This window comes from Amia ocellicauda, chromosome 20 (assembly GCF_036373705.1).
Source record: "Amia ocellicauda isolate fAmiCal2 chromosome 20, fAmiCal2.hap1, whole genome shotgun sequence".
NCBI classification, from domain to species: Eukaryota; Metazoa; Chordata; class Actinopteri; order Amiiformes; family Amiidae; genus Amia; species Amia ocellicauda.
Window position 1 is genome coordinate 19,185,901 of NC_089869.1, and position 13,530 is coordinate 19,199,430.

The 13,530-nt window shown below is 39.0% G+C and overlaps 1 protein-coding gene across 6 annotated transcripts in view; it reads right to left on the bottom strand.

Moving 5' to 3' along the window:
- plce1 (phospholipase C, epsilon 1) overlaps positions 1–13,530 on the bottom strand; it is an 84,345-nt gene that overhangs the window by 18,842 nt on the left and 51,973 nt on the right. For 4 of the 6 annotated variants that reach the window (XM_066693610.1, XM_066693611.1, XM_066693614.1 and 1 more), the window contains exons 4-11: positions 10,468–10,784; positions 5,282–5,427; positions 4,481–4,739; positions 4,157–4,365; positions 2,413–2,454; positions 1,163–1,844; positions 682–867; positions 390–504 (exon numbers count right to left, since the gene is read on the bottom strand). In XM_066693610.1, coding sequence (XP_066549707.1) covers positions 390–504; positions 682–867; positions 1,163–1,844; positions 2,413–2,454; positions 4,157–4,365; positions 4,481–4,739; positions 5,282–5,427; positions 10,468–10,784 — 1,956 coding nt within the window. The remainder of the gene's footprint in view (positions 1–389; positions 505–681; positions 868–1,162; positions 1,845–2,412; positions 2,455–4,156; positions 4,366–4,480; positions 4,740–5,281; positions 5,428–10,467; positions 10,785–13,530) is intronic. The other 2 variants (XM_066693612.1, XM_066693615.1) reach the window with 1 other exon arrangement.

The window sequence follows — 13,530 nt, forward strand, 5'->3', positions numbered from 1 at the left end:
ATGAAATAGTTAGATGTTATAGTTACTTTGGGGATATACATTTACCATTCTTGGGAGCATAAATGTTAACACTGTAATTTTTTCATGATTATGATTATATGAAAATATGATTACTACTGCTAGTACAACTATAACTAACAAAAGGGTGTTGTTTACATTAGAATTTATAGATGTATAAAAAGAATGTCAATATTTATAACCTGGACTGTTGAAATATGGTTTAGGTTATGTCAATTGTTTTCAGAAATGGAATTATTCATAAACAAATTAATCCAAACAAAGGGGCACACTAAAACACACGCGTACCTCCTGTGAATAAGAGTACCCTGTATATATATTCAATCTTAGGGTATTTAAGGCACATTTCTGCTAAGTAGGTGTCTACCCACCTGCGTCGTCAGCATCGCCTATATCGGGGGGGTCTGAGTTGCTTCTGCAACGTTCTTTAGAGTTCCTGCTTTTACGAGACACCATTTCATCATCAGTGGCATCTCCGCTGTCCCCCTGTCCACACCAGGTAAAAGATTCACATTTACAACAAGAAATTAACTTTGTAAACTAACTTTACACAATGGAAACAATGTATTGTTCCCTCAAGATATCAGTCAATTATCAAACCAAAACATCAATTTAATTCATGACAACATGAAAACATTTTAGATTATAGATTTGTTTCTTTACCCTCATTAAAGCTTTCTTCTTCTTCTTGGTAGAGCTGATGCCCAGTGCACTGTTCTTCTGGGCGCTGGGTTTTTCAGTGCTTCGGCTCAGGGTTCCTCCTGCACTAGCGTTCCCCACATTCCAGCGCCTTCCTCCAAATAGCTCTATGGTCTGTGCCAGGGTTGGCCCCTCGTACTTGCCGTCTTCCTGAGAAACGCAACCTCGGAAACATTAGTCTGTGTCGAGCCCTGTGCTTTGCAGTACACTTATACTTTCTGGGACAGGAGTACCATAGACGTTGGCCTGAACTCGATAGTGTAAGAGTAATTGACTGCTCATAACACAATATCAATTCAAAATATTGGAGAGTAATTATTTAGACAGTTTTATAATAATGCCTTCTCAAGACACAAACAATATACGCATATATATATTAATGTATGCATTTTGTCTATAAATTAATATATACACTAATGTGCTTGGGTAAGCTCTGTTACCATACCTGGTAGAGACTGACATACTGCTTCCTCAGCCACTGGAGTCTCTGGTCGGGAAATTTCTTCATCTTCCTCACTGCACTGACCAGCTCCGCCAGCCCGTCGTACAGCATCCTGGCTGTGTACTTAGGAGCCACAAAGTGCAAAAGCTTGTTATCAGTAGTGTGGAGACCATAAAGCAGCGTCACGCCATTCTCCTCCAGGGTCATGCTGCAAAGTTTGTTCTGCACACAGACAGCATGCATGTCAATGCCTGGATGGCCCATGAACACCGCCTTCATCATGGACAAGTCAAGGAACCCGTCCGCGAGTCCATTGAGTACCGCTTGTGCAAAATACAGAGGTTTGCAGTATGTGAGCTCCGTGGTGTTGCCCAGCACAACGTTCTTCGTTTTGCCGTTACAGGGGCCGCAGTTCTGGGGCTTCGACCAGGTCAAGAAGCAGTTGTCCGGCTGCAGCTTCAGTAAGCAGCGAGCAGAGAGGTGGGCCTCCTGGTCATAGTGAATGACCGTGGCCCCCTGCAGAAGGAACTGGTGGACGTCAGCCCTGATGGACACAACATACCACGGGATAAGCTCCGTCCCATGGCTGAAGGCTTTCTGCTGCTCTTCCACTCCCTGTAGATCCACGTCCTTGCTCTGCTCAGACAGATCTCCCTCCGAGTCCGAGAGGTCTCCAACTATGAATCTGAAGGACAGTTTTAGTTTTAGAAAGAAATGAAGCAGAAGAGATAATACAAAACCCAGGATCTAGTCATAAACAAGGGTATTCTCTCAAAGAATTCATATTTAATCAGTGAGGAATATTTGACACTTTATTAAACCCATCTGTTTGTGTTTGATATGGTGAAAATTGTATGTTAGCATATCCTTTTGTTGTTTTATCTCTGACTGATACAGTCTCTTCATTTAAGGAAGACCTTGTCCAATGTCAGCCTGCAGCACAAATAACTCAAAAGTATAAATCACTTTGCTTAAAGTTAAAAGTATGAATGAAATCTGGGAAAAATGACTGAAATTTAATGCAAAGATGTAGAAATCTATTGGTACTTCAAGACCATGGATTTACATTGACAACCTTGGTACCCGCAGGCTTTTGCACATCTTGTGAAAATGGTGAGCCTTCACATCATAGTAAGGTGATAATGCAGAGTGCAGCATATAATAAATTCACAAAATACTATTAGCGGCAAAGCAGATGACAAACTCGAAAGCAAAGCGTGCAGGTAACAAGACAGAAACATCAAGAAACTTACAAGACACGGTTTGAATCGGACGTTTTCCTGACAGGTGTTGAACTGAGGTGAAGGGATGAAGAGGAAAAGGGAAGTATATCAATAAAAGGAAAATATTAAAAAGTGACTGGAAAAAAGAAAACAGATACAGGTGAAATAGATGGAACTACTTGGCGTGGAGAGCTTCAGCATTCTCTGCAGTGACTTGTCAATATATGCAAGGCAGAGAAGTGATGTGAGATGATACAGAGACACTGGACATGAATTAATGAAGAACACTAACACCTTTCTCCGGCTTTCACTTCTGCTTTAGAATTGAGGTACAGTGAAGTTTTGGAAGAAATAAATATATCACTACAGTTACGTTAACAAGCGTTAAGATTACGTACCATACCAACATAAACACCACACACCAGCAGAGCACTGGAGGCAGAGGGGAATTTTACCAAGAATATTATACTTGACTGGAACTGTAATAGAGCCATTTCAAAATTCCCAATCACCAGTGTGTATGGTAAACCACTGAACTGCTTTCAGCTTCAATTCACCCCTAATGATTTATGTTTATTATTCAGAAAACTTTATTTTGACAGTAATTGTTATAGCATCTTATAATGCTCAGTAGAACCATTTTTCTTAAAATATTACCACGAGGAATACATCAGAAAAAAAACACTTATTTAAGGGAGACACAGATGGCACCCTGATGAAAATATGCCTTAATAGTTTTAGTCCTGCCCCCGCATTTTATTGATATAAAATAATGACCTTAAACACATGTTTTTAATGAAGTGTGCTGAAGTGCTATTAGGACTGTTTAAAGATCAACATACTTATCTCTGGAAATCTAAATCCACAGAAGGCTTTCTTGCTGACCTTGTGGTTCATTCATTCAGTAGAATAGGTTTATATTTGACAGTCAAAGATATCTAGTCTAATAATAGCATACGATTCAGATTCCTATAAAAACTGCTGGGCCAAGAAATTAGATAATTATTGCAATTTTCTACAGGTTGTGGAAAATGTATATCAAGTTCTTTATGAGGTCGGCATACATCCATCTGTTAGGCTACATTTTAATTTAGTTGTCTCATAAGAATGGTAATGGCTTTCCAAGGCCATTCTGTGAAATCAGATTTATCTCCGAAGGGAAATAATAACGATGAAAAATGATTAGCAATAAGATGAAAACATTTCAGTGCAATATACTATGTTATGTTCTGAAAGGCATGGTATCATATCCTCTACAGTGTCTAATCAACAATCTGGGGCCCTATTTCAGTCCAAAACACGGTGATTACTGAATTTCTAATCTAGCTCAGTTTATAAAGGATTTAACTAAAAGCCACGCTCATGATTGTGATTTGCATAATTTGAATACGATTTGAATAATTTAGTTTTTAAATTACTGAACATGTTTAAAACATCTATGCTATTTATCTATGCAACGTGAGTGTTGCATTTCAGTTTTGCGAACATTTTATATTTTAATGATTTTAAAAATGTCATTTAAAAATTAACTAATTAACTAAGTTCATGCTATAACAAATCCATGCATACCAGGGTTTTGCAAAGCAGAGTAAACCTGGACAATAAAAAGGGAGGCCTTCCCAGTAGTGGTTCAACAATGTCTGATGATGATTATATACACACACTAGTGGAGAAAAAGCGTAATTGATCTAATCAAGACAGATACTACTGTATTGGAAAGCCTGTGCCGCACTTTAAAGGACAGCACATTTATTGAGCGCCGCGGGGGACATACTGGTATTTGCTCCTCTCTTTGAAGGAGTTCTTGCGTGGCGATGGACCCTCGCTGGCCGTCTCCTCCCCCTCCTCAGACTCCAGGCTGCGGTTACAGCTCCGAATGGTCTGAAGGATGTTGCTGACCGTCGCCTCTTTCTCCGAGTTGTGAAGCCCATCCTGCCCGGTCCGCTGCAGGAAGTTGTCCTGCCCATTGTAATCTGTGACAAACTGCAAACACGCACTTGATTCAGTTCAGGGTGTTACGTCAAACCGCATGGATATTCAATGTAAAAAAAAAAAAAAAGGAAGAATGGAAAAGAACTGTCACAGTTTCTCACGTTACCTCAATAGATTCATCTTGCAAGTTGAAGCGAGGGCGGAGATTGATGATGCTGGCGGCTCCGTCCAGGGCATCGGAGAGCTCCTTCAGGAAGACGCCACAGAAGGGCACCACCTTGCAGCCGGGGATGTTGAGGGCACGGCTCACCACCTTCCTGTACTCTGAGGAGGACTCGTGCTGGGCCATGGCATCCTTCAGGCTCCGCATGGTCTCAATGTCAGACTGCTCCATGAACTGCCACATCTTTAGCACTTTCCGTGACCTTGCAGAGAGATGGCGTGAAAGTGATCGTTACCTAGTGTCAAGGGCCTGGAACTGTTTTTCAGAGGCTCTGACTACAGCAGTTGCACGCTGCTTTGAAGTAGCACCCTCCATTCCCCCCGCAAGACCACAAAATCTATTTCTCCACAAAATAATTACAGTGAACCAAAAGGTTAGCCAACTGGTCATCCCAGGAACCTGCTGGTTTTCTTCTAATGCTCACACTTGCATTCATATTACATCCAAGACTGTTTACTCTGAAACGTTTGTGTGAATGAACTCAAAGCTAGGATTTGTAGTACTGTATGGAAACTAGTATTCAATTTATAGCTTCCTTTCACCTCAACTCCACTGAATAATGACCACATAATCCACAAGTCGTGCAGCTGCGACTTGCATAAAATAATACATTAGGACTTGTTTGTATGAGAGCCAGGAGCTGGAATGGATCAAAGAAGCCTAGCATTAATAAAGCATGTCGCAATTTAATCTGCCTTGGAACCTACTGTTCTCGGCAAAATTAAGCAAAAGAATGCGATGTACCTGAGTCCTGCCAGGAACTCCATAACGGCGTTGTAATTGCCCATGTTCCAGCAGCATTTGGCCACGTGGACGAGATAGGAGAAGACCTCCCGTTTCTCCTCCATGGAGCCTGCAGTCAGGATGAGCCAGGTGACCCAAGAGCTCACCTGTGAGTAAAAAAACACAGCAGACTGGTTTACTGGTGTGTAGCTTAACCAGACAAATTTAATTTCTGTACAATGAGCAATGCTATAAGGGGGTTGTTTATTATTGAAACAAAATATCTTTACAAATGTAGGGGCTTCTGCAGATAACATTTAATTGTAATTTATGGCATTTTTAAGTTTTTTCCAATGCCTTCCCTGGTAAGGATGAACTCAAATATTTTAAAATATACCTGGATTATTGCCACACATTTAATCAGTATGTGCTCACAATTTGTTTCTCATATGTCTAAAGGTCCAGAAAACATTACACTGACATATTTTAAAAGCTTCGTAAAGTGAAAGTCTAAATCTGTGATACTTCAGCTAGCTACAAATGTACCAACATCAGAATTGACCATACGTTTGCCAACCTAAATTGAGATCAAAATAAATATTTCGAATCTTAACTTAATCTAAACTAAAATGTCTTATTATCCATAAAATTACTATTAAAAAAATAAGAAATTAATCTCCCTCTTAATTTGTATTTTTTCAGAATTATAAGAACAATTTCTTAATTTTCTTAACTGTGTCAAAGTTTGTTTATTCACTCTATATCATATTACTGTACACAAGGATGAAATTCGACTTCATGAGACGTGGCAATAAACCTCCAGCGCGGTATGACTGTAGTTAAACACTTCACAGCAGTAATTGGGTTACGCAAACAGCTACACCGAATCTCCCGGGTTAGGACCCGTATGCGGGGCCAGTGATGAAGCGAGGCTCAAGTCAGCTCTCTGGCATGCGTTTCAGCTCTGGCCGCCAGTTTAAGGTTACAAAGAGATGCAAATGTCAGCCGGACTCTTCCCGGGAACAAATACTTCCCACATCTCAGTTTACAGGGTTATGCAAGAGGACAAAAGTGACCCTAGAGGAAACTCTGCAAGTTCTAATAAAAGAAAAAAAAAATCAAAGGCATATTTACATGACTTCTTTCAGCATGAGAACTTTAAAAACACAAAGAAGTAATGTAGTGGTGGCTTGTAATGTCGTGTTTCTCAGGGCAGAATAGTTGGTAATATAGAGGGTTACCATCTACAGTCAATGCTGTACAAATCCTTAGAAATAAAGGATTTCCAACAAATCCAATGAAAGCCAACAATACAGGACATAAATACACTTGCATCATATTAAATGTATATAGGTTCCCGTCTTATTACAATTTCGATCAACATAAAAAGATTAAAATGTGAAGGTTGCCATTATGGGAGTTAGAGAATACATCTTGTCACTTGAGTTTTTCTAAGTAGGGCAATAAATGGCACCACAAGGTGGAATTATGTGACAAATACAGCTTCAAAGACATAATTGAGATATGTAACCTCAAATCTCAGCCTACTTATTTACTTCCATAACATGTTAGGACTGTAGTGCCTGTCTTTTCTGAAGGCTTTCTCATTAAGCCCATTAAGGGAAACCAACATTACCCCTCATTACACAAATGTGTTGTTTGCTGGGGCAACAAATTAGAGTACATATCTAGCGCACAACTGTGACTATAGTTCAAATCATTGAGCAAATAGCACGACGCCTGGCATGAAAGAAGCTTGTTCCGTCTGTAACAGCCGTGAGTATTAATAGGAACAACAGTGGCACAAGTCATGTGATCCTGCAGGGTACAGTGTGTGCTATTTGGCGCTTTGATTAAATAATGCAATAGGGCACCTATTACCTGGTAAAAAATATAACATTAGTCTTTTCCACTCTGATCCAGATTTACAGCCACTCGTATAGTGGGGCTGGGGAAAACCTAAACCAGTTCAAAAACAGTGTAATTTTTTGGAGGGAGGGGTATTTAAGGCATAATTTCTACATATTTATATGTTTTTCTTAATTTTTCTTCATTCAACCCCAAATATCAATATGCTCATCTTGTCAAAAAAGCTGGTTATAGGTAAACATACTCTACCTTAAGAAACTAGAATCACAACAGGCTATTCCATAAGACTGAAATAGACATCAAAGCATTTGTATTCTTAATCTTTTATGTTCACAGACATGGTCATACACATCACTTGGATATGAGATTAGCTTCCTCCTTCTCAACTAGGGTTTAAGAGAAATTAAATTTGCTATTTAAACGTCCCATTATGCGGCACAATGATAAACTTTCACAATATCCTTTACATACGAAAAATGATTTATCCAAGAAACATACTGTCATACGAATTTCTAATTTATATCCCCAAAATGTGTTTAAACCATGAGTTTGTACTTCACTCACCTGAAAAAATAATCCTAATGCACAGGCAGTTAAATTATTACATTTCTATTCAATAAAGAGTTGCCTCACAGAAATAAACGCAATATAGCAACGCACTGCCACCATTCATTTCACACGAGCTGCCAGGGTAGTCAGTCCCTGCAGCTTCTACAATTTGTTATAGCCAATCCATAGGGAAATATTGACCTGGTGTGAATTAGCTTTTTCACACATTCAGCAATAGAGCCAGGGGTGCAAGAAATCCTAAAAGGTTAGACCTGGGTGGGCTTTTAAGTCCGCACACTTCATTATGACCCTCGAAGAAAGTGTTTCAGGAACACGTACTAGTAGTACAAGTAGCTTTGTGGTCACTATCTTCCATGTAGCACTACACGAGAACAGTCAGTGCATGACTTTAACTTCACATTTTAAACTTACAAATATATTTATACCACACATGTGAATTGGGAAATTGGGAAAACTACCATGTAAACATAATAAGTATGTTCCCTAGAGAAATAAAATACCTAAAACATTTTTCACATTGTATTTATGTTGTTTTGGGGGTTTCCTGGTTCACCACTATTGCTTTTGGCAAGTGAGCCATCTGACCCGATTTCAGCAATGCCATATATGGTTGAGCTTACGATTTCCCGATGACATTGTTATTGTGACATTGCAAAAACACCTGAAGAGCTACAGCTGCAAATTCAAGAACTCTTAGATGCAAGTAATAATACTGTACTCTAAAACTGTGTAAAACCAAAGTCAATATCTTTGTGAAAACCAGGGCAATTGAAGTAGATCAAAAGATAATGGACAACAAATGAGCACAGCTTAAGATTTTATGGAACAAATCAAAAGAAGAGTAAAAGTGGTACATTTGAAAGAAACAGCACACTACTGAAAAGAAATCTACCCATTTGCCTGAAGAGAAAATACATTGCAGGAAAAACAGACCAAAGATGGGCAAAATAAGCTATAGAATGGATCTCAAGAAATTAAACTTATCTAGAAGACCACAAAGATGGGAAGATGAAATAAGAAGCTGTGCTGACTTAACCTGGAAAAAAGACTGCACATCAAAACAAGTGGAAACATATTGGGATGGATGGAAATTGGATGGATAAAGGCTGCTTATGATTTTCATCCATTTCATAATGGATTTATGAATGCCAACTAGACAGGATTATCCAAAGTGTACAAACTACAAATCCAATTGATTAGAAATAAATGCTCACTGTGTGTTCATACTTGTGTGGGACAAACAAAATAATTAAGTCCCTTTCCTTCGATAACTTTCAGTCTTCCGTCATGTTTTAATCCACATGGTTTTGACATAACATAATCAAATCAGAAAATCTCTGTATTGGTTGCCAGAAAAACAACATAAGCTACACTAGGCCAACAAAAGCACGACTTAACATTAAAGAAGCCAAAGATAATGAACAAAAGATGACATTTGGGTGGAATCATCGGTCAACACACACACACACACACATATATATATATATATATATATATAGATATAGATAAAGATATAGATATAAATGTCTAATATATAGATATACGTGTCATATATATGTGAAAAACACAATCAAATTTTCATTAAAAATATAAACATACTTAAGGACAATTATCTGTTGTAAAGGCCACCTAATTCTGTACATGGTTGGGAGAAAGATGAGTTAAAAATGATCTTGGTGTGTGTGAGATTTCATCACGAATGTTGCATTTAGCACTCAGCGTCTTAATGATAATAATGGGTTTAAATTTTCGCTCATTGAAAAGATTAATTCAGTAGCTCCTTGGTGCTCAAAGCAGTGCAGACTGATTAGCAAGTGTGATTCTTAAAACAGCTGTAGGACATGGAAGGTACAGCTCTAATCAATGCAAAGGTTGATTACGATGAAGGAAAGAGCTTGCATGCACTGCTAAAATACAGCAATGTGGTTTGTGAAGGGTGTGATTAATGACAGTGGTTACATGATTTGTTCTCCTGGAAGCACCATCCAGAATTACTTGAAGATAATCTCAGAAGTAGACTGAGAAATATCAGAGCCTTTGCACAGGTTGAGTGACACAGGGATGTATTTACATTTACATTACAAATTATTACTAGTAGGTTAACTCTTTAAGCTTCAGGTAAATTCTGGCATTGGTGTATGAAAATCTCTAAGATATTTTAAATTGATATGTAGTTTCAAATGGTGTAATGGTGAGAAAGGTTTGCAATTGTTGCTCCAATGCTCAGTATATCTTACTGAAAACTGCAACAGGAATCTAGACCAGTCTAGACAAAATATTTTCTTTCATAAGTTATCTAAATGATACATGACGTGACTGAAGTATTTGGAAAACTATTCTTCACATAATCGAGAGGTTTTTATGTTTTATGGAAAAGCTGAGGGATGCCAGTGCAGCTTCAGACAAACACATCAATCGATGCCATATCGTACAATACAGTATATTGAACAGCTAACCACAGAAGTTAGGGTACAGGCTATGGAGCCATTATCATTCAGAGGACTTTAAAGAAAAATATTTGATTACTGTCAAAGACCCAACAAGAGAATCAGTAAGCCCCTTGGTTTCAGACTGACTTGGATGTCAAATCTCAAATCAAAAGGTCTTTGCTTACTGCTGTTCTTAATCACAGTCACTGTTTTGTTCCGTTTTACTCTCAGAAGGTGCAAATGCCCAACAGCTGGCAGCATCCCCTGCCTGGTGGCACGATTAATAGGAATCGGGGAAAAACAGTAACTCATCCGCGAGAGAACAGGCAGGGGCCTCACCTCATTGAAGCGTGTGACGAGGTCCTCCACAGTCTTGTGATGGCTGGTCTTGCTGGACATGGCGGGGGCCGAGAGGGAGGCCTTGAGATGAGGGTGGCGCTTCTGGCACTCTGGGCTGCCCAGGTCCCTGGTGAGGAAGCAGAGGTAATCGAGGGGAAAGACCCTGCGATACAGCTGCTGCTCCTGCTCTGTCAGGATACTGGCGATCTCCTCTGGGAACTGGATGAGGTGCCTCAGATCGGCGAGCTCTTTACTGATCCCCGTTATATTGGAGGGGAGAGTGTTTGACCCGGCCATGGTCCCACACAGCTGGCGCTCTGGAAGGAAAAAGATCGGTTAACCATCATCTCTTCTGTGTACCCAAATGCAAGGAACAAAAAATAACCAGAAACAACAACAACGAAGGAGAGCAGGAATGGTATTGAGCAACCGTTTAGATTTCACTGCGTTTATGTTGAATTAGTCAGGGAAATAATCCTATCAGGGTTAATGGATAATTCATTGTAGGATGGGAGCTGCACTGTTCAGTATGGATGGGGGGATAATTACCAGAAAGGCAATACGTATGACATGTTTGGCTGGACATAGTCAGCTAATGGAGTAGGTATTTCCCAAGCTGATGCACTGTAGCAGGAAAGACGTCAATCACAGCCAGCAAAAAGAAAAACGACTCAGTCCACATAGGGGGGTTCAAGGCAGTTCATCTGTGCCTCCAGTCTCTTCTTTTAATGAGCAACAGTATGTGAGCAGAGGTTATTACAACCTACATCTCATGTGGACATACTGGCAGCACATCCTCCTAAAAATTAAGATTAATAAGTTCCTTGGGGGAGGCGGTTATACTGCACTTGACTGTGCTAACCTAAGGAAACTCAATGAAAACCAAGGGCTACAAAACATAACACAGTCATTTATGGAGGGCTTCAAGCTTTTAAAACAAGAGCCCTGAAGAGTGCCGTTTGCATCTTTACACAGCAGCGTTGGAAAAAGATCAGCCTGCCAACCACCTCAAAGTGGCCACTGCACAAACCAAGTCTTTAATCCGAATTTGTATTATTGTTTAAACATGCAATGTCTGCAGAGAGATTTTTACACAGACTGTTTTCCCATCTTAATCAACCCAAAAACATGAAGTCACCAGGTCAGTAGAAAGCTAATCAAATTCTTAAATTACTTATAAATTAACACCAAATATATTTTTATATTGGCTTTTGACACGATAGACAACCTGTTAAAAATCCACTAAACCGTTAGATAAAATTGAACAAATTATAATAGATAGAACACGTACACGCAAACTGGGAGAAATGCATTTCAAGATCTCTAGTTAAAGATAAAATGTGGAATTTCACTGACAATCCTAAGTTCAAACATATTTCATTATTAAATAGTTTTGGCTAAAGCCTGTCTGTCACTGCCAAAACCAGCAGTCATTAGTCAAGTACGATAAGAAGACTCTCCTCATGTCAACCACACCCACCTCAGAACCAAAACCAAAAAAAACCCACACTCAAATGAGCAAGGAAAATCCACTTATTCGCTTCCAGATTTAAATATGAAAGAAGCAGTTTAAAAAAAAAAAGAAATATCCTCTACACACTGATAGCTTTTTCTCCTTGGCAATGTCTACAATAATAAAGAAGACCTATTAGCAAACAGCTTCAAAAAGAGAGGGAAAAAAAGCCAAGTTGAAGTTAGGAATTTGTCCATAATTTGTTCCAGTCTGTGAAGTTTACAAGATCGTTCAATCTAAGACGTGTTTGTGATGAAAACCACATCCATAAACACAAGCCTGCGCTGACTTTATATGTACACTATTTTCAATGAAAAGTTTTTGTCTGTATCGTCTGTACAACAACCTAATTCAAGAGTATGCAACTACTGCTACTGCCACAGGACCACAACGTTTAATGAACACTATATACTATACCAGCCCTTTCCAGGGTAAGGGAGGGACCGGCTGCCTTTATTGTTGTCCAAGACCCCTGGTTAGGAGCACCACAGGATACAAAACCTCATTTGCATCCTGGAGATTGTAAACCAACCACTGCCATGGCCTTTATTTTACAAACTATCAAAATATTAGCTGGCCATTTCCCTAAAAGCACCTTACTGTCGACTGTCTGTTTATATGGCAGCAGCCGATGTCAAGTGGCGGGGAGAGATGGGGAGAGATGCAATCTGACATCCACAGCGCTGATTACTCCATCATTCCCGGCTGTGCACGGCCCTCCTTTGAAGTGCTTTGAAAAAGAGTACAGCAAAGCAAAAGACCGCTTTACGAGGCACTATCAAATTGTTAGGGATAATTAGATTCATATCTAAATTGCTCTATGAATCCAAAGTTTGTATCTCATCAAAGGAAAAACAAAAGAAGCCAACTGCAGTTTTTTTTTTATACAAATACTTAACTATTAATGTAAAACTAATTCCATTGTGTAATTTTTAAATAAACATTAACACAACTTAAATTGGAGAGGTTTGTGATTTGTTTTTGAATGCAAACTCAGTAGGTTGCTTATTCAATATCGCAGTGCATTTTATTTTTAAATATGATCTTGTGTAATCTTCAATACTTAGTCCAAAAGCTTATTTCTTTCTGCATTAATATGCATGTTACAGTTCAATGCATGCACCATATTTACTGATAATATGTCAATGATTATTCCTTACAAGATCTTACTCCTATAAGTGCTATTATGATTCATTCAGAGTTATGCTGGTCATCCAAATGGATTAGTCATCAGGTCATCCGCAGTCTTTATCTTTTCATTCAATACACCCACGCTGAATCTCAAAGCACCCTTTCTTGAAACCTGTGTGTTATTAAACACAGCCTGCTCTTACAACAATGCATTTGATGTGGATATGTTATTTGTTATTTATGTTATTAAGAGATGAGCATCCTCTCTTGATGACTTATTGGTGCTTTTTGTGTTTGTCAACAAAGCCACCTTATCCAATTAAAATGGTTATTAAATGCTGGCTCAAACTCCATGAAAACCATTCTCATTTCTTCCAACCTTTTTCGTCAGTCTTGTATGAAAGGTAGCTCTGTAATTT